This window comes from Lagenorhynchus albirostris, chromosome 14 (assembly GCF_949774975.1).
Source record: "Lagenorhynchus albirostris chromosome 14, mLagAlb1.1, whole genome shotgun sequence".
Lineage (NCBI taxonomy): Eukaryota > Metazoa > Chordata > Mammalia > Artiodactyla > Delphinidae > Lagenorhynchus > Lagenorhynchus albirostris.
The window spans coordinates 77,378,503-77,396,656 of NC_083108.1; the positions used below are offsets into that span (position 1 = coordinate 77,378,503).

Below are 18,154 nucleotides of genomic sequence, written 5' to 3' on the forward strand. Positions count from 1 at the left end.
GGCAGGCGGACTCTCAACCACTGCACCACCAGGGAAGCCCCACCTTTCTTGATCTCCCTTTTTGCACAGTCCCTCTTCATTAAGATTTTTTAAAAATCGGGCATGTGTTTTTGAGATGCAATAACACACAGAGCCCCACCCTGTCGGGATAATTGGCCAGTACCTGACAGTAATGAACTTGTGGTGAATCACAATTGCAAACAGCCCTAATAACCCCCTCTCCCCACTATCCATGCCCTTCACAATGTCACTCTGTGGCGCCCTCCCACTCTGACTCTGGCAGGGCCATGTGACTTGCTCTGGTCAAAGGGGTGTTAGTAAATGCGGTTCAAGCAGAGGCTTAAAAAGCACTGGTGTAATTGGGCTTGCTCACTCTCACCTTCTGCCACCACCCTGAGAAGGACATGCCTAGCTTATGTGCCAGGGGGAGGATGACAACTATATGGTGCAGTCCCCAGTTGTCTCAATCCTCCCAGCTGTGGCCATTCTAGATCAGTCTTCAGCCACTCAGTGGACGCCCAGACATGTGAGTGAGCCCAGGCAAGATCAGCAGAGCCAACTGACCAACCATGCCAGACCCTTGAGCAATAAGCACTTATTGCCATTTTGTCATTGTTTGTTATGCAGCATTGCTGTGGTAATAAATAACTGATACAGGACCCCAGTGGTTTTATTTGCCTAGCAGTCCAGAAGAGGGGAAGGAAGAGGGCTTTGGCTTTGTTCCCTCTTTCCTGCTGCTCTCTCTGTCTCTCTCCATCTCGAGTCCAGTGCAAGACCTCTCAGCAGCTCCAGGCAAGAACAAGCTCACGGTGAGGACTTTGGGGCATGCTCTGTGCCAGGCACTAGGGAGCTAATGGTGGGCAAAACAGAGACCACCAGGATCTCACAGTCTAGTGGAGAAAACAGACAATAAACTGGCAATTACAATGCAGTGTGATAAATAACACAACAGTGGCTCAGAGAAGGGGCTCCTAAGTCCAGCTGTGGTTTTTGTCAGGGAAGCTTCCTCCAGGAAGCCATACTGAGATCTGAGGGACAGGAAAGAATTAGCCAGGTGAAGGTGAAGCTGGGGTTCCCAGGCAGAAGGAAAAGCCCAGATCAGCAGCAGCACTGTTAGAAATGCAGATTATCAGGTCCCACCCAGAACATCTAAATCAGAAACAAACCAGGGGTGGGTGGTGGAAGGTAGAACTTTGCACTTTAACAAGCCCTCCAGGTGATTCTGATGCTCATTCAAGACTGACAAATGCTGGGACTTCCCTGGTGGTCCAGCAGTTAAGACTCCCGCTCCCAGTGCAGGGAGCCTGGGTTTGATCCCTGATCAGGGAACTAGATCCTACATTCCACAACTAAAAGATCCCGTGTGCTGCAACTAAGACCTGGCACAGCTGAATAATCGTTTTTTAAAAATTAAAAAAAAAAAGACTGACAAATGCTAAGGCAATTGATTTGGCATAAGACTGCCACCAGGTAAACAGAAGCGAATGCAGCCAGTTTTGCTGAGAAGTGTCACAATTTTCCAGCCCCCTCCACAATCAGTGCCCAAATACAAGGTCTCTTACTCATGCTGTCACATTCAATAGATGAGAGAAGTGTGATGCAAAGAAGGGAAGTGGGCTGGCCCAAAGTCCTACAATGAGAAGGGAGCAGCATGCAACTAGAGTCTAGATTTCTCCATTCAGTTCTTTTCCCACCATATCAGAAGTTTTCGAAGTACGTGAATATATTGGGGTTTTGTGAAAGATGATATTTCATTACAAAATAAACTGCCTTCAACAGGGGGACTCTCAACCACTGCGCCACCAGGGAAGCCCTTTACCCAGTTCCTATTTCATGGACGTGAAATGTCCAGGATGCTATAAAATCACCACCATCTTCAGCCATATACACAGACAGTAGTTTTGTGTGTTGGCTGCTCCACTGTCCTCTGCCAGCCTACAGGAGGAAAAGCAAGGCTTACAGAAGGATGCTCCTTTAGACGGAAGCAGTATTAAAAGCGCTCTGAGGGAGGAGATATAGGGATATATGTATATGTATAGCTGATTCACTTTGTTATAAAGCAGAAACTAACACACCATTGTAAAGCAATTATACTCCAATAAAGATGTTAAAAATAAATAAATTAATTTAAAAAAAAAAAGCGCCCTGAATCAAGATGAATGGGAAACCATCCCAATAAACACAGTTTAGATACAAAAAAAAAAAAAAGTGAAAAGATAACCCACAGACTGGGAGAAAATATTTGCAAATCACATCTGAGAAGGGATTTGTATCCAGAATATATAAAGAACTCTCACAACTCAACAATAAGAAGACAACTAATACATTTTAAAAATGGGCAAAGGATTTGAATAGACATTTCTCTAAAAGATAGACAAAAGGTCAATACACACATGAAAAGATGCTCATCATTAGTCACTAGAGAAAGGCAAATCAAAACCACGGTAAAGGGCTTCCCTGGTGGCGCAGTGGTTGAGAGTCCCCCTGCAGATGCAGGGGACACGGGTTCGTGCCCTGGTCTGGGAAGATCCCACATGCCGCGGAGCAGCTGGGCCCATGAGCCATGGCCGCTGGGCCTGTGCGTCCAGAGCCTGTGCTCCACAGCAGGAGAGGCCACAGCGGTGAGGGGCCCACATACAGCAAAAAAAAAAAAAAAAAAACCCATGGTAAGATACCTAACACTTCACACCCACTAGAATGGCTAAAATCAATGACAATAACAAGTGTTGGCAAAGATGTGGAGAAACTGGAACCATTATACATTGTTAATAGGATTTTTAAATGGTGCAGCTACACTGGTAAAGAGTTTGGCATTTCCTCACAAGGTTAAAATTATCATATGACTCAGCAATTCCACTCCTAGGTGTATATCCAAGAGAAATGAAAACATATCTACACAAAAACTTGTACATGCATGCTCACAGTTATTCATAACAGCCAAAAGGTGGAAACAACCCAAATGCCCATCAACTGATGAATGGATAAATAAAATGTGGTATATCCATACAACGGGAATATTATTAGGCTATAAAAAGGCCGAATGCTACAGCATGGATGAATCTTGAAAACACTATGCTAAGTGAAAGAAGGCAGTCATAAAAGACAACATATTGTGTGATTCCACTTATATGAAATGTCCAAATAGGCAAATCTATGGAGATAGAAAGTAGATTAGCTATTGTCTAGAGCTGGGGAAGTGGCTTGTCTGGGGATGGGGGCGGGTAGTGACGAGTGACAGTTAATAAGTAGTGGGCTGCTCTTTGCGGTGATGAATTAGTGTTCTGGAATTAGTGGTAATGGTTGCATAATCTTGTGAATATACTAAACACCACTGAATTGTACAGTTTAAAAGGGTGAAGTGTATGCTATGTAAATTATATCTCAATTAGGTTGTTATAAAAAAATTAACTGCTACCTGCCTTTGGAATACCTTCCCTTTCATAAAAGAAAGAGTAACAGTTATCTGTATTTGGCCTTTTGTCTGGTTAGAAGGGGCTCCCTCTGAAAGATCAGTCAGCCTGGAGCCACAGGACATTCTGACTTCTTCCCCATTTTGGCCACACCATTCCCCAAAGCCAGGGCAAGATGGAAAAAAAAAAATTCTAAGTCACTTGCTGGAAGGCAGAAAATGTCACCTAATGCTAGAGATTCTGAAACAAGCAAGAAGCGCTTCTGAACAATCACTTTAAAAAGCAAGTGAGGGCTTCCCTGGTGGCGCAGTGGTTGAGAGTCCGCCTGCCGATGCAGGGGACACGGGTTCGTGCCCCGTTCCGGGAAGATCCCACATGCCGCGGAGCGGCTGGGCTCGTGAGCCATGGCCGCTGAGCCTGTGCGTCCGGAGCCTGTGCTCCGCAATGGGGGAGGCCACAACAGTGAGAGGCCCGTGTACCGCAAAAAAAAAAAAAAAAAAAAAGCAAGTGAGAATTATTTTTAAACAATTAGGCCTGGGGACCCAAGTTCTCAGTGGCAATCCCCACTGAGGAGAGAAGTACGGGAGAATTACAGATGCAACGTGTGTTCACGAGATCTGCAGACCTGCCCCTTCCCCGGCTCCTTGGCAAAAGCCCTGGCGAAACTTTAGTCTTGGAACTTGAGCTAACATCGTCTTTTCCTCCAAGGAGTGGAATGACATAACCACAAAATACACCATTTTAAGGCATTTCACTTCTCCTGGCTTTGCTCACTCCATTCTTTTTTTTTTTTTTTTTTTTTTTTTTTTGCGGTACGCGGGCCTCTCACTGTTGTGGCCTCTCCCGTTGCGGAGCACAGGCTCCGGACGTGCAGGCTCAGCGGCCATGGCTCACGCGCCCAGCCACTGCGCAGCATGTGGGATCTTCCCGGACCGGGGCACGAACCCGTGTCCCCTGCATCGGCAGGTGGACTCTCAACCACTGCGCAACCAGGGAAGCCCACACTCCATTCTTTTTAACCACTGAAAGTGACCTTAGAGATCCTTCAGTCCTGAGGGCTGGGTTAAAGGTGAGGGCAGGCTGAGTCAGGGCTCAGTGGAGAAGAATTACAGTCATCAATTAGTGATGTCTGACATGGACAAGGAATGAGTGGTCCCTGAGGGTGCACTAGTTCCATGATTGATCATCCTAAACCCCCTCATTTTACAGTTGAGAAAATTGAGGTTCAGAAAGATTAAGTGATTTACTTAAGGTCCCACACAAGCCATTGTGAGAGCTGGGACTGCTATTCAGGTCTTCAATGCTCCAGGTCACAGGAATTTACTCTGGTCTCCCAACCAGAAGGGTGAGACAATAAGACACAGTAACAGTTTGTGTTACTAGAAGTCGTCCACCAGGTGCCCAGAGGGTCCCCGAAGGTCCCCCAACCTTAAATGCAGAATACGGACCAAAGGAAGGGGCAATAGAAACAACCATTTCCCAGCGCTGCCTTCATATTATCATTTACAGAGTTGACATTGTACTCATTTATTTTTTTCCCTACCAACCTTTCCCCAGGAATGACCCCAGGTTTACAACCTGAGGTGACAGTGGGGGGCATGAACATTGTCCAGAGTTAAGTGACAGGAGAAAGACAATATTTTCCCCCCAGACAACTTCCGACTTGAAAAACAAAGAACAAAAATACAAAGGTATAGTACAGGGGTCTCTACTCAATGATCTGTGGTGACCTAAATGGGAAGGAAATCTAAAAAAGAGTGGATACGTATATACTTATAGCTGATTCACTTTGCTGTACAGCAGAAACTAACACAACATTGTAAAGCAACTATACTCCAATAAAAATTAATAAAAAATAATAAAAGTTTAAAAAATAAAATAAATAAAAAACCAAAAATACATCAAGCGAGGCAAGCCCCCTGGCACCGTACACAAAGGTGAACTTGGCCTGGGCATGAAAATAACTGGGCATAGCAGTGGAGGAAGCCTCCCTGTGAGGTGAGCTGCAGCCAGTTCATTCCAGTACAGATTTCAGCTCAGGGTTCTGATGTCCCGAGGCCCTTGATATTCACAGTGCGGTACACAGCTGCACACAGCTGGTGAAAAGGGAATACACAATCACCTTTAACTTTCAGGGTCGGCCAGCTGGAGGCCGTGTGTCCGCTTCTCCTCCTCACAGCACAGTGACCACTAAGTATATGCCTGGAGGGGCCAGCAGGTCATGTCCATGGCTGTAGTGGGCCAGGGGTAAGTACTGCAGCAGGGAGAGGGGGAACCAATTTGCAGTCACCTGCCCTAGATGAAAATGGGTAACCACTGCTCAGTTCCACGTGGGAAAGCAGGCCATGTGCTGCCAGATCCTCAGAGTTTTCCATTTAAAGGAGAAATCTAGCTCATGAGAAATTTTACTATTTTTAAATAATTGCTAAAAACAAAGCAAAATAAAAACATGGGAGAGCCTCACAATTAGGAAGTTTGGGCACTTGCTGCTAGGAAGCTCGGGGTAGGGCAGGCAATTCCTCTAGGAACCTACAAGAGATCAGCTGGGTGTGCTGGACTGGGTAACCCTGAAAATAGGACTCTGCAAGTATTCTGGGAAACTGCATCTCCTTTCCCTCAACCCGAGTCCTCTCACATGCATTCGCTGGTGAATTAAATTCAAAAGTAATTTTTCAATCTTTTTAAAATTCTATATGTTTTTGTAAGCAACCCTCTATTCTTTATTGTTACAAGGCAGAGCAGAGATGAACCGTTTAAGACCTTTCGCCAATCATGTCAAGTGTAAGAGGTGATGTCAAGTGTAGGGGAAGTTTTCTGTAAGTCTGAAATTATTTCAAAGTAAAAGTTTTGTTTTGTTTTGTTATTTAAGTGAAGGAGAAAAGCACAACTTTGCGACAGTCCACACAGGTCGGCTTGCAGGAGTGTGTAGGGAAATTCACAGGTTACAGGTGCAAGTTCAACCTTGGGCAGAGGGAGGAGAGGAAAATAAAGGAGACTCGAATTTGAGAACCATCGCAGCACGTAAAACCAGAACGCGAATTTACATCCGACGCTTAAAAAAAATAAAAATAAATATTTTACGCCTCTTCAATTTTCCCATCTTCAAAACTCCCATCTTCGATTTCCCCAATTTTCCCATCACCTCTCCGCAGGCCCCTCGAGCCTCGCCGGCTGCCCACTCCAAGGGTGGGGATGTCTCGCCTTCTATCAAGCGTCCGGGAAAATTCCTTCCTGCAAAAAGCCAAGCTGCAAGCAGGAAACTCAAGATCCTCCCGGGGCGACTTCGGGGCCGCGGCACAACTGGATCCGGCAGAGTCGGAGGGAACTCGGTCCCCGGCTCTCCCTCCCCACCGTTGACTGGCAAAACTCAACTTTTCCCTCCAGATCGCAGCCCCTTACCTGCGGCGACCCAGCGGGCCAGTAGCGCCCCGAGGCAGACGAGGACCCGGGGCTCGGACGCCCGGACGCCTGCGGCCATCTCGCCCCAGATGCGGGCAGGGGCCCCTCGGGAAACGCAGGCTCCGGCTTGGCTGGGTGTGCGCCCCCAAGGACTCCTGCTCCTGGGGTAGTACTGAGTGCTCCTCCCAGGTCCTCGGAACGACAGAGTAACTCCACTTTCCGCAACCCCCAGGAAGGATGCTTGGGGTGAGCCCGATGTCAGGGTCTGGGAGCTGCGCTGGGCTCCGAGCGCGATTCTCTCTCCCGAGCGCCCGTCCCGGGGTGGGAGGGCGCACCCCGCCCCCTGCGCCCGCCACCCACTCCCGCTGGCGGAAAACAACAGGAGCTGGGCTCCCTCCCGCCCATCCAGGCGGGAGCCCAACTTCCTCTACCTTGGCCCGGGAGGAGGGCTTTACGCAAAGGGCGCACGCCGGGGCGCGCCGAGCCGGGTCGGGGCAGGCCTGGGGAGGAGCACAGAAGCTGGTCCCTCCCCGAGCCCACTCAGCCGGGCTGGGCCGGGCAAAGGCCTGCGGCTGCTGCAGGACGGCACCCTCGCCCCGGCCCGCCGGCTGCTACCTCCCGGGCGCTCCGGATGCGGCGCCCGGAGGAGCGTCGCGAGCCGGAGGGGTCGCCTGCCAAGGGGCAGAATTCAGGGTCCCCTCGGCTTAGCTGTTCTAGGGATTCTTAGTTGTTTTCCTGTGCCCCGGGCGGACGCCAGGGCCGCCATCGCTGCCTTTCTCTACCCTTTGCAGAAGGAAGGCAAGTCTAGAGCAGGAGAAAGATGATCCCTTAGACCTTCCAGCCAAGAGCAGCCATGAGACTCTGGTCCTCCGGTTAACTGGCTGAGACCACACAGTAAGAGCCAGGGCAGCGGAACTGGGTTCCGGGAGCTTTTTTGTTTTTCCTTTTTAGTTCCCCCACCCCCATCCAGTCTGGTTCCCAGAGAACTTCATTCCCAGTCTAAAATCCCCCTCTTCCTGCCACACCCCCATCCCAGCCTTCTGTCCTAGGGAAAACACGGTTATGATATACTCAGGAAGAGCTGATCCTTGAAACAGCCCTACCAGAAACTTCCTCTTGAAAGAAACAAAACTGCAACTAATAGAGTGAAATATTAACTGTAGACTCTAGGAAGTGGATATGGGAGTGTTCCCCTTCTTTGGATTTTTCTATGTTTGAACATTTCCCCCTCATCTCATCATAAAATGTTGGGGAAAAAACAAACAATGCTATTAAGAAAATCATTCGATCTGTTGCCCAAAGGCCCCTTACTGAAATACGTTTTCCATGAGGAAATCCTCTTGAAACCACTAAAAGTGGATGTTTCACCCATGAACTGAGCCATGATGCTGCACGGTTCCTTTTTTTCCTCTTCTGCTCAATGATTTTACCTCTTCAGCCAGCTCCTCAAAGTTTTCCTCCTTCCTCTCCCCCTTTTGTTTCTGTTTTTCATCTTTTACTTGGTGATGGAAAGTAAAGTATGTCCAGGACGCACGGTCCTGTCTTCCCCGTGCCTGGCACCTCGGTTACCACCCAATATATATTTGTTAAATAGACCGATGAAAGTTGATTGGTTTTGATATTGAAGCTGCTCAAGCTTTCCTGACAAACACCTCACATCCTCACCTGAAGTTAACAAGATATAAGTACAATTAATAAGTGGCAAGTTTTCAGCTGAGGGTCTGGAATTTTCTGTGACCCTACTGGTGCCTCACAGGGGGACTTGCTCAGAGCACACCCTCCTGGTATATTTGCTGAATCAAATGGACAGTCTCTTGACCAGTTCTCCACTCCTACAAGGATCAACCTCCCACAGGATATTTTACAACAGTGATTAGAGCACCTCACATTTGCATAGCTGGGGCCTTTTTCTAAAGCAGTTTTAGAAACTTAATCTCACTGGGCCCTCCCTCCAACCCTTGGACCTAAAGAATCATTCAATCCCATTTTACAAGTGAGAAACCCACAGCTAGGAAGTTAAGCTCCAGGTCACAAAGCCGGTTGGTGGTAAAGCCAGGTCTGGAACCCATGTCTGTCTGACTCCAATTCCTGCCAAACCAAGTTCCAATCTTGTCACTTACACAAAGGCTGCCATGGTCTTGTCTACTTGAAAGAAAAATGTGCAATGTAAAAGTTGTGAGTTAAGTTGAATTTCGAGACCTTACTGAGGACCACAGCCCCAGAGACAGTCTCTCAGTTAGCTCTGAGGAACCACTCAAAGAGGTAAGGTACAATCCAGGATGTATATGATCTTTTTCGCTGGGAAAAACATGTAGTCAAGCATCAAAAGATTACTGATAACAACAAAGAACAGACATCTTAAGTTAATGATTTTAGCATTTTTCTATGTACGGAAAGATGCAAGAGTTTGGGGTCATTTGAAATTTTTCCTTAGATATGCATCTTAACCATTTAGGGGCCTGTATATCCAAAGCACAGAATGTTTCCTGTTTTCTCCATCCTGAATTCCCCAGAGGTTGCACTGTTGTGGGCCACTGCAGTGGCTAGTGGCTTAATCCTTGTAGAACTGGAATGGCAGGCAGTATATTTTTCTTTATAGCCTGGATGTTTTGGATGTCACCAGACCAGCAGACATGGGCATTTCCCTGAGCAGGGCTCAAAGGAAGCCTCCAGACCACTCAGTGTGGGACAGAGCTGGCCCAGGAAGCACCCACTCTCTCTGGTTTGGGGAAGGCTGTTGCTGACTCTGAGACAGGACTTGTTAGGAAGTGCCCTGCCGTAACATCCAGTTGTGTTTCAGGCCACTCTGGACAGTGGAAAATGCCCTACCTAGAACAGTGACATTGGGGGCGAGTTGGGGGTTCACTGTGGGGTCTCTAGCAAGGTAGGGGTCTTTCAAAGGCCTAGTTTCACCTATCTGCACCTTATAGTCAATGTTTACCTCATGGGATGGCCGTGAAGATAAAGTAAGGGACTCAAAAGTCTTTAAAGCATCGCTTTGGGGTCTGTCATTTGAGATGCGCCCCAACAGAACCTGTCAGGACTCCTAAATCCTGCAACCAGATATTAAACATGAGGCTCAAACACCTCTCAGCTCAGGCTGCTACACATGGCTGTTTTTGTTTTGTTTCATTTTCACCTCCCAAGAATTGAAAAAACTTACTCTATTTTAGGTGCTTTGTGTCCATTCATTCATTACCCTTCCCAATTGACATATGGCTCAGAGCGGCCAATTTACATCTCAAGTAAATGGGGGAGTCTGGATTTGAACCCAGGTCTGAGGGGGTGTCATCTTTTTTTTTTTCTTTTGGCCACGCCTGTGCTGCATGCAGGACCTTAGTTCCCCCGACCAGGGATCGAACCCGTGCTCCCTGCATTGGGAGCACAGAGTCTTAACCACTGGACCGCCAGGAAAGTCCCATGAGGCAGTGTCATCTTGATCAGTCTTGGTGGGAGGAATGGGGTGGGGCTCCTGCCTGACTCCAGAGCCAGCGCTCCTGCAGCCTGGGTCTTTGAAGCCATCCAGCCACCTATTATTTCCGCCCCACTACTCCTCTTGCCAAGTCCCCTCCCTAGAGGTAATGCTGAAAGGTTTCTTAGCAACAACATGCTTCTCCGTTCAACCTCTCCTGGGGGCTCAGAAAGGGCGGGCCAGTTGGGAACAGCTCAGATAGCAGCCTGGCCCCTCAGGTCCAGCTCTGGACCCCTCACTTCAAGAATTACTGAGAGGTCTGTCTAGTGGGATGCCTACCGTGTGCTATAAAACTATAGAACTAGAACTATGGAGGGGGAATAAAAAGGGAGATTGGGATTGACATATACACACTACTATATATAAAAGATAATGGAAACCTACTGTATAGCACAGAGAACTCTATTCCGTGCTCTGTAATGACCTATATGAGAATGGAGTCTAGAAGAGAGTGGATATATGTATATGTATGTATACCTGATTCACTTTGCTGTACAGGCAGAAACTAACACAACATTGTAAATCAACTATACTCCAATAAAATATTAATTTAAAAAAAAAGCATTACTAGGAGGTGGATGTCAAAATCCTACTCATGCCTTCTTGGATGGGTCGGGGACCCACAGGCTGGTGCCTCAGAAACCAGGGGCAACAAAATCAACCTGGCTTCTTCTCTGGAGAAGAAAGCCTGCTAACCCTTCCCCAAACACCACCTTCTCTCACCTCTCCTCTGCCTTCTGCCCAGAAGAAAAGAATTGAGGTGCAGGTGCTGTAGCAAGAAAGTTCCAAATCAGGCAAAGTTCCAAAAAGAAGCTGGTTGGGGGACTTCCCTGGTGGTCCAGTGGTTAGGACTCCACACTTTCACTGCTGGGGCCCTGCGTTCCATCCCCCATCTGGGAACTAAGATCCCGCAAGGTGCGGCCAAAAACAAAGCTGGCAGGATGAGACGGGAAAACGAAAAATACAGAGTTGCAAAATGAATCTATTTTTGACCAAAGCCCAGCGTCTCCTCTCTGGACTCAAGACCAAGAGCTTGAAGTTCAGTGTCTCCAAGTGACAAAGAACCACGGGACTTGGAAGCAGATCCACCCTCAGAAGATAAAATGCTGCTTACTGAGGCATGAGGAAAGTGATCATCCAGTGCCCTGAGAAATGGGCAACCAGCAGCTGAAAAGAGATGCATGGCTCACTCATCCTAAAGGATGAAAGGAGCCCAGCCTGTGCTGGTGAATGTGGAACCACAGATGCTCGGCTGGTGGCAGTGAGGGTGATTGTAGTGTCCGCCAATTTCCATGGTGTAAATACGTCCACGACAACCAATTACAAGTTATCACTGTGAAGTTACTGAACTATAGGCAGCTCTCCAGAGCCAGTACCTCTGGAACAGACCACTTTCCCCCCATAAGACGACTCCAAGGTGGGAAACAACAGGATTATCCAGGAGGAGACCTGCTGGGAGCCAGTTGTGCCAGATGACTCAGGTGAATACATTCTCCCATCAAACTCCTGTTCTCAGGAATTCCCTGGCAGTCCAGTGGTTAGGGCTCTGCGCTCTCACTGCCAGGGGCCCAGGTTCCATCCTTGGTCAGGGGACTAAGATCCTGCAAGCTGCGTGGCCAAAGGAAAAAACAAAAAACAAAACAACTCCTGTTCTCTGCTCTCACCCTCACCTATTGAGTGCATTTGTCGGCCAACACAAATGTTACCTTCCTAACTCCAAATCGGGACATGTGGATTGGCAGTCACAAAGGTATTGAATTCATGGGGACAGAGAACTTAGTAATCTCAGGGTATCCTGAGAAAGCTTGGATGAAGCATTTTCCTGAAGTTGTCTATTTTTTAGATAGCATTTGCTGTGTTCCTGATTATAAACATGAGCATGTTATGCTTAGTCTAGAATAATGAAAAAACAAAGAGAGAAAAGAAAATGTAACCATAAGTCATCTAGAAGTAATCACTATCATCACCAGGAACTTTTCTGCTGCATTCCAATGTGTGATTTTCTTTTTTTTTATGAAGTTGTGATGACATTTTACAGTTTTCATTCCTACTTTTTTCCCCTAAATTTATATTAAAAATAGACATTGTGTGTTTTTGACAACTAACTAGTTTTTTTAACTGGAAAACTAATAAAATGCTAATGGTTTAAAAAAAAGTCCAGATGAACCTTGCAGACATTGTGCTAAGTGAAGTAAAGTAGTCACAAAAGAACAAATACTGTATGACACTGCTTATTTGAGAGGTACCTGGTGCAATCCAGTTCCTGGAGACAGAAAGTAGAGAGGGTGAGGAGTGGGTAGAGAAATGCGGAGATGTTTAATTTATCTGTCATTTCCATTTTGCAGGAGGAAAAGTTCTGGAGATGGATGGTGGTGATGGTGGCACAACAATGTGAATGTACCTAATGTCACTGAACCATACACTTAAAAAGGTTAAAAAAAAAAAGGTTAAGACGGTAAATTTTATTTTATTTTTTTATTTTGGCCACGCCCACGCGGCTTGCAGTTCCCCGACCAGGGATCGAACCTGGGCCATGGCAGTGAAAACACGGAATCCTAACCACTAGGCCACCACGGGACTCCCAAGACGTAAATTTTATGTTATGTGTGTTTTACCACAAATTTTTTTAAAGTAGAAAAAAATGGGAAAGTGACAAAACAATGAGGGGAAAAATGATATATAGATGGGACAGAGAACATAGATACTTCATTGGTGTTTGTGAATAAAAAGTTAAATCAAACAAACAAATTCCAAGCACTTTTGTAATGCAATTATATCTTGAAAGTGAGCCATCTGTCCACCTCCCCCAGGCCTCAGTCCTCTTCCCCAGGGACAACCAGTCTCACCAACTTCTGGAGACTACAGTCTTTGCTGGTTACCTAATATGCACCCGTTGGAATATTACATACCCGTTAACACTTGTTTTCAAAGTTTATGTAATGATAGAGGATCCATCTATTGTGATTACCCAGATGTGTGACGTTCAATGAGAGTTTTTTTCAACATCACTGTTGAAGTATGTTTCACATAACACACTTTCATTCTCCCATTTAAAGTCTACAGCTCAATGGTGTTTAGTATAGTCACAGGGTTGTCAGCCATCACCACAATCAATTTTAGACTTGTTTTACCTCCAAAAGAAATCCCTTACCCTTTAGCTATTACTCTCAATTCCTTCCACCCGCCACACCCAACCCCTGGCAAACACTAATCTGCTTTCTGTCTCTACGGATTTGCCTATTCTGGACATTTCATATAAATGAAACCAAACACTGTGTGTTGTAGCTGGCTGCTTTCACTTAGCATAAAGTTTTCCATTAGCATAATGTGTTCATCTGTGTTGTAACAGGTATCAGTATTTCCTTTCTTTCTATGGCAGAATTATATTCCAGGGTATGGAGATAACACATAGTGTTTATCCATTCATCACTTGATGGACATTCAATAGGTATTTAAGCAACTAAGGGACTCAGAGAACTTGGGGCACTTCTTTTCTAGTTTCCTCTCTGCCTTAACCATCATTCCACTCACGTCTTCTGGAGAAAAGATTGTTCTTGCTTCCTTTGATGCTCTACTATGAGCAGATGCTGGCATTTTACAAAAGCCTGCCTCTCTTTACTTTGATTGGGCTCTCAGTATGCCAAGGCACTGGCCTGGAACGTGGTCAGGTAGCGTTTTATGCCATTATTTTTTCTTTTTCCGAAGATTTCAGTCAAACTCCTTCGGCTGTGTAGCCAGGAATTCCCAACCTCTTAGGGTCCCAGAATCTGATCTTTGTTCGCTTCAATTCTTTCTCCCACCTTGCAAAAGTTCCATCCCATTTCTCAAAGACAAGTGCATTAAACTTAATTCCACTCTAAGATTTTTTCATTCCCTGTCTAGAATTCCCTGTCTCTGCTAAACTGGCAGAGACACAGTACCTACTTGCATCCTGGCTTTTCCAGCCAATGGCTGACTTCTTGCAAGATTTTGAGAAAATTTCCTCATAATATATAATAATGCTCTTGCCAGGCACACTTTCTATGGAAGTTCTCCTCCTATTCTTTGAGCAGACTTCAGAAGGAGGTACAAATCTTATCGACATTTTACAAATGAGGAAGCTGAGGCTCAGAGAGGTAAAATAACTTTCCAAACAAAGTCACAGCCTCCAGCCCATGTTTATAGAATGAATCACTTCTGCTCTGGGCCTCACATTTACTGACAGAAGTAAAAACTTGGACTGGGGAAAGGGAGGATTAAGAAACTTGTGATGAAAATCTATGTACCCTCTAACCAGGAAAATACACATATTCACAACATTTTAAAAGCAATTTCAAGGAGTTAGGGGAAAAAAAACCATCCTGCAGGTCTAAACTGGAATTGTCGAGTGGGTTGGCTGGGCACAGGAGGAAGTGAAAAATCTCACTTACAAGGTTGAATCACCAGGTGGCGCTCTCAGTCCTGAATGGACCCTGGGTTCCACAGCCAAGGTCTTCCAAGAGATAGGAGTTGGTCCAAGCTGCCTGGAACTCAAAGAATTTCAGAGATTGTTGGTTCAAACAATAACCCTCACCATCAGAGGAGGAAAAGCGGCAGTGTGCTCAAGGTCACAGCTCATGGACAAAGCCAGAACTCACCCACTTATCTGATATTTCTGAAATGTAGCACATAGTTCCCTTACTCTGAACAGAGCGCAGTGGACACAATGCAATCTTTTCTCATGACGATTCCAGGAATGACCCTTTGTGTCTGAACGTTGCTATCTGTGGGAACCAGAAGGGCTTATCTCACACACAAAATGGCCCCAAACTGCTGTTTCTTTAATTCCTCCTGCAGGTTAGGCACTGAGCACGGGTTTGGTTCCTCCTATCTGCCAGGTTTGCTTACGTTTCCATGTGTCCTTAGGTAAGTTATTTACCCCTCTTGGAGCCTCCGTTTCTGGGGGTTATTGAGTGGACTTGATGAGGCATGCGCCAGTAAAGTACCCTGCAGGCAGTAGATGTCCAGCAATCGGTAACTATGAACATAACTGTGCTTCTTGCTCCTGTCAATTTGCTGTTTAATTTGTTGCTTTATACATTCTCTACCTTGGAACCCAGACGACTAAACTTATTAGAACTCTGGGTAAAATAAGAATACAGAGACACTAAATGAGAAAATTACCTGCTCCGCTGTGGACTCTATGACCTTTGTTTTTGTGGCTTGGCAGTCTTGATTCTCGGCTGGGTTCTGGAGAGGCAGGGGTTCCAGGTGGGCGCCTTCAGAAGATATAGGGCATTTGTGGAAATAGAAAGGAGATGGAAGGTTAGATTCCTGGATAAGTAAGTTACTTTTAGGTTTAACTACCCTAGACCTCCTTTTTCTTCTCAGCATGTATTTCTGACCATTCTGTCGATGGAAATAAGAAAACGCACAACATGAATTGTGTGTTTCAGTTTTATTCAGGGACCTTATTGAGGACAATAGCCTGGGAAAGAGTCTCTAAGTAACTCTGAGGAACTGCTTCAAAGACATAGAGGGAGAGGCCAGTATACATATGATTTTGGTGAGGGAATACGTGCAGTCAAGCATACATCTTGGTAAACGGTTACTGCTAGTCACAAGTAACAGGTATCTCAGTTCATGATTTTAGTGCTTTACTATGTGTGGGAAGATGCAAGAATCTGGGTTCATTAAAATTCCTCCTGAATATACACCCTAACTATGTAAGGGGCCTGTTTTCTAAAGTACAGAGTACCCCATCCTGGTTTTCATCCTGAATTCCTGTCAGGGTGCACTGTCGGTCAATCACTGCAGTGGCTAATGACTTAATCCTTGTAGAAACGGGTGGTGAGCAACATTCTTTGTTGTACAATTCCAATGTCAAATAGCAATGAATCTGTATTTTTACAAATAGGAAACTCCCAAAAGGCAAAACCCCAAGGAATGTGAAATTTCACTTTTCAGCGCATTTGTTCATTGCCAAAGTCCTTTCAGACATATACACCCTTCAGTCACTCACACACTCCAGCCCTGGAGTCCATCTCCTCCCCTCTGTTCCCACACTCCTTACTGGAGTTCTGACCTTTTACTGTGTGCCAGGCACCATGCTGGATACTGCAGTAACAATGGGGAACAGAACAAAGAGTGGGCTTTGCCCTCATGGAGCCCACACTCATCCCTGTAGCTCCAGCAATGTCTGACAGTGACTGCTTCAATCAAGCCGTGGTGTTTCTACACCCCCATGTCCCCCACCCATGTTCTTGCTCTTTCCACTACCAGGGATGCCCTTTACTCCCTCCTTCACCTGGCTAATTCCCACAAGTTCTTTGGGCTCAAGTGGTCACCTCTTCCAAGAAGTCTTCCTTGGTGTACACAGCAGGGACAGGTACCCTTCTCCTGTATTCCTGTAGCATCCTGTGGAAATTTATATCAGCACCCTTGCCACTCTGAATTGTAAGAATCACTTTACATGTCTGTCTTCCTGCTCCAGCCTGGAATCTCTCTGAAGGTATGGACAATGTTTCATCCGGGTCTCTGTCTTCAGAGTCTAGCACAGGGCTTGGTAGACATTCAGTAAATGGTAAGTGAACAAATAGAGTGTTGGCCCCAACAGAAACGAATGGCGACACTGAATGTAGCACTCACGAGAGGATTTATTTTGGCATCTCTTGCTCACAAAACTCTAGAATCTTGAAGATGGTTCTTGTTTGCCCAAAACTATCTTCTTGACAATCAGTTCAGTTTCTCCCCTTCCAGGGCATATCTGGCCTCCCCAGGAGTTGTTTATCTTCCCTGCTTCAGGGTACAGCCTGTCTTTTGGGGACCATCTTTAAATGGGCATCTTCATCTAAGTTTATATAAAGTCACAGGTAAGTTTCACTGCTCTTGTCCTCAATATTTATCTCCTTAGTGACTTTTTCACTTTCTTTCTTCTCTTTTTTAATTTTTAAAATTTCAGTACAGTTCAAATCAGCATGCGTGGTTCATTTCAGCTTCTTCACTGCCAAAGCTGGGGGCAGGAACCTGCTTCAGCTTCTCTGCCTTCTCTTTGTCTGTGATGACCAAGGTGTAAAAGTATCTGCTGCATCAAACTTTAAACTTCACATTATCCTTATTTTTCTTGATCTTGACAGACTTGGCATCCTTTCACCTGGCTGTAAGCAGAAAGTCCTTGATTTCCTCAATTTTGTGAGCCATGGCGATGAGGCATGGAGAGCCTGGCTGGCACCTTCCATCCAGGCCCGGGGTCCCCAGATGTCACCCAGCCTGGATTACCACGGATTACCCCCCATTCCCCACGTACAGCCTGCGAGACACTCACTGCCACTTCTTCACTTTCTTATGCTCTCTGTTTCCCAGCCTGCATTCCAATCTTTTCTAACCAGCTGCAGGATAAGACCCTGGGTTCTGGTATCAAACACACTCAGATTTATATCTCAGGAATTCCCTGGTGGTCCAGTGGTTAAGACTCCGTGCTTTCACTGCAAAGGGCACGGGTTCAATCCCTGGTCAGGGTACTAAGATCCCACAAGCCGTGCAGCCAAAAAAAAAAAAAAATTATATCTATAGCCCACTGCTACTAAGCTTCCCTATGAGATCTCTCTGAGCCTGTTTCCTCTGTTGTAAATGGCAATGATGGGAATGATAACTATAGCCCTTATCTTAAGATATACTGAGAAGATTATATGAGAGAAAGCCATTATGAGAGGCTTAGCGTGGAACCTGACAAAGAAGAAAGCTGAATACATATCATTATGTCATTTGGGACATGCAGAATATGTATATTATTATTTTATAATCTATTATAATATTATAATTATATAAAGATAATATCAATAAAATAGAATAATAAAATATAACATTATAATTATTGGATTGGCCAAAAAGTTCGTTCGGGTTCTTCCATAACATC

General features: G+C 45.8%; 1 protein-coding gene and 2 pseudogenes across 2 annotated transcripts in view; 1 reads left to right on the forward strand and 2 right to left on the reverse strand.

Moving 5' to 3' along the window:
• The window catches only part of VSIG10 (V-set and immunoglobulin domain containing 10), a 36,828-nt gene extending 29,635 nt beyond the window's left edge, over window positions 1-7,193 (reverse strand). Inside the window, exon 1 of one of the 2 annotated variants that reach the window (XM_060121008.1) lies at window positions 6,810-7,193. In XM_060121008.1, coding sequence (XP_059976991.1) covers window positions 6,810-6,888 — 79 coding nt within the window. In that variant the 5' untranslated portion in view covers window positions 6,889-7,193. The remainder of the gene's footprint in view (window positions 1-6,809) is intronic. The other variant, XM_060121009.1, reaches the window with a different exon arrangement.
• LOC132504014 (small ribosomal subunit protein eS27-like) lies at window positions 1,834-1,994 on the forward strand (annotated as a pseudogene).
• Window positions 7,194-17,225: 10,032 nt separating the features above from the next.
• On the reverse strand, window positions 17,226-17,439 carry LOC132504282 (large ribosomal subunit protein eL38-like; annotated as a pseudogene).
• Between the last annotated feature and the right edge of the window lie 715 nt (window positions 17,440-18,154).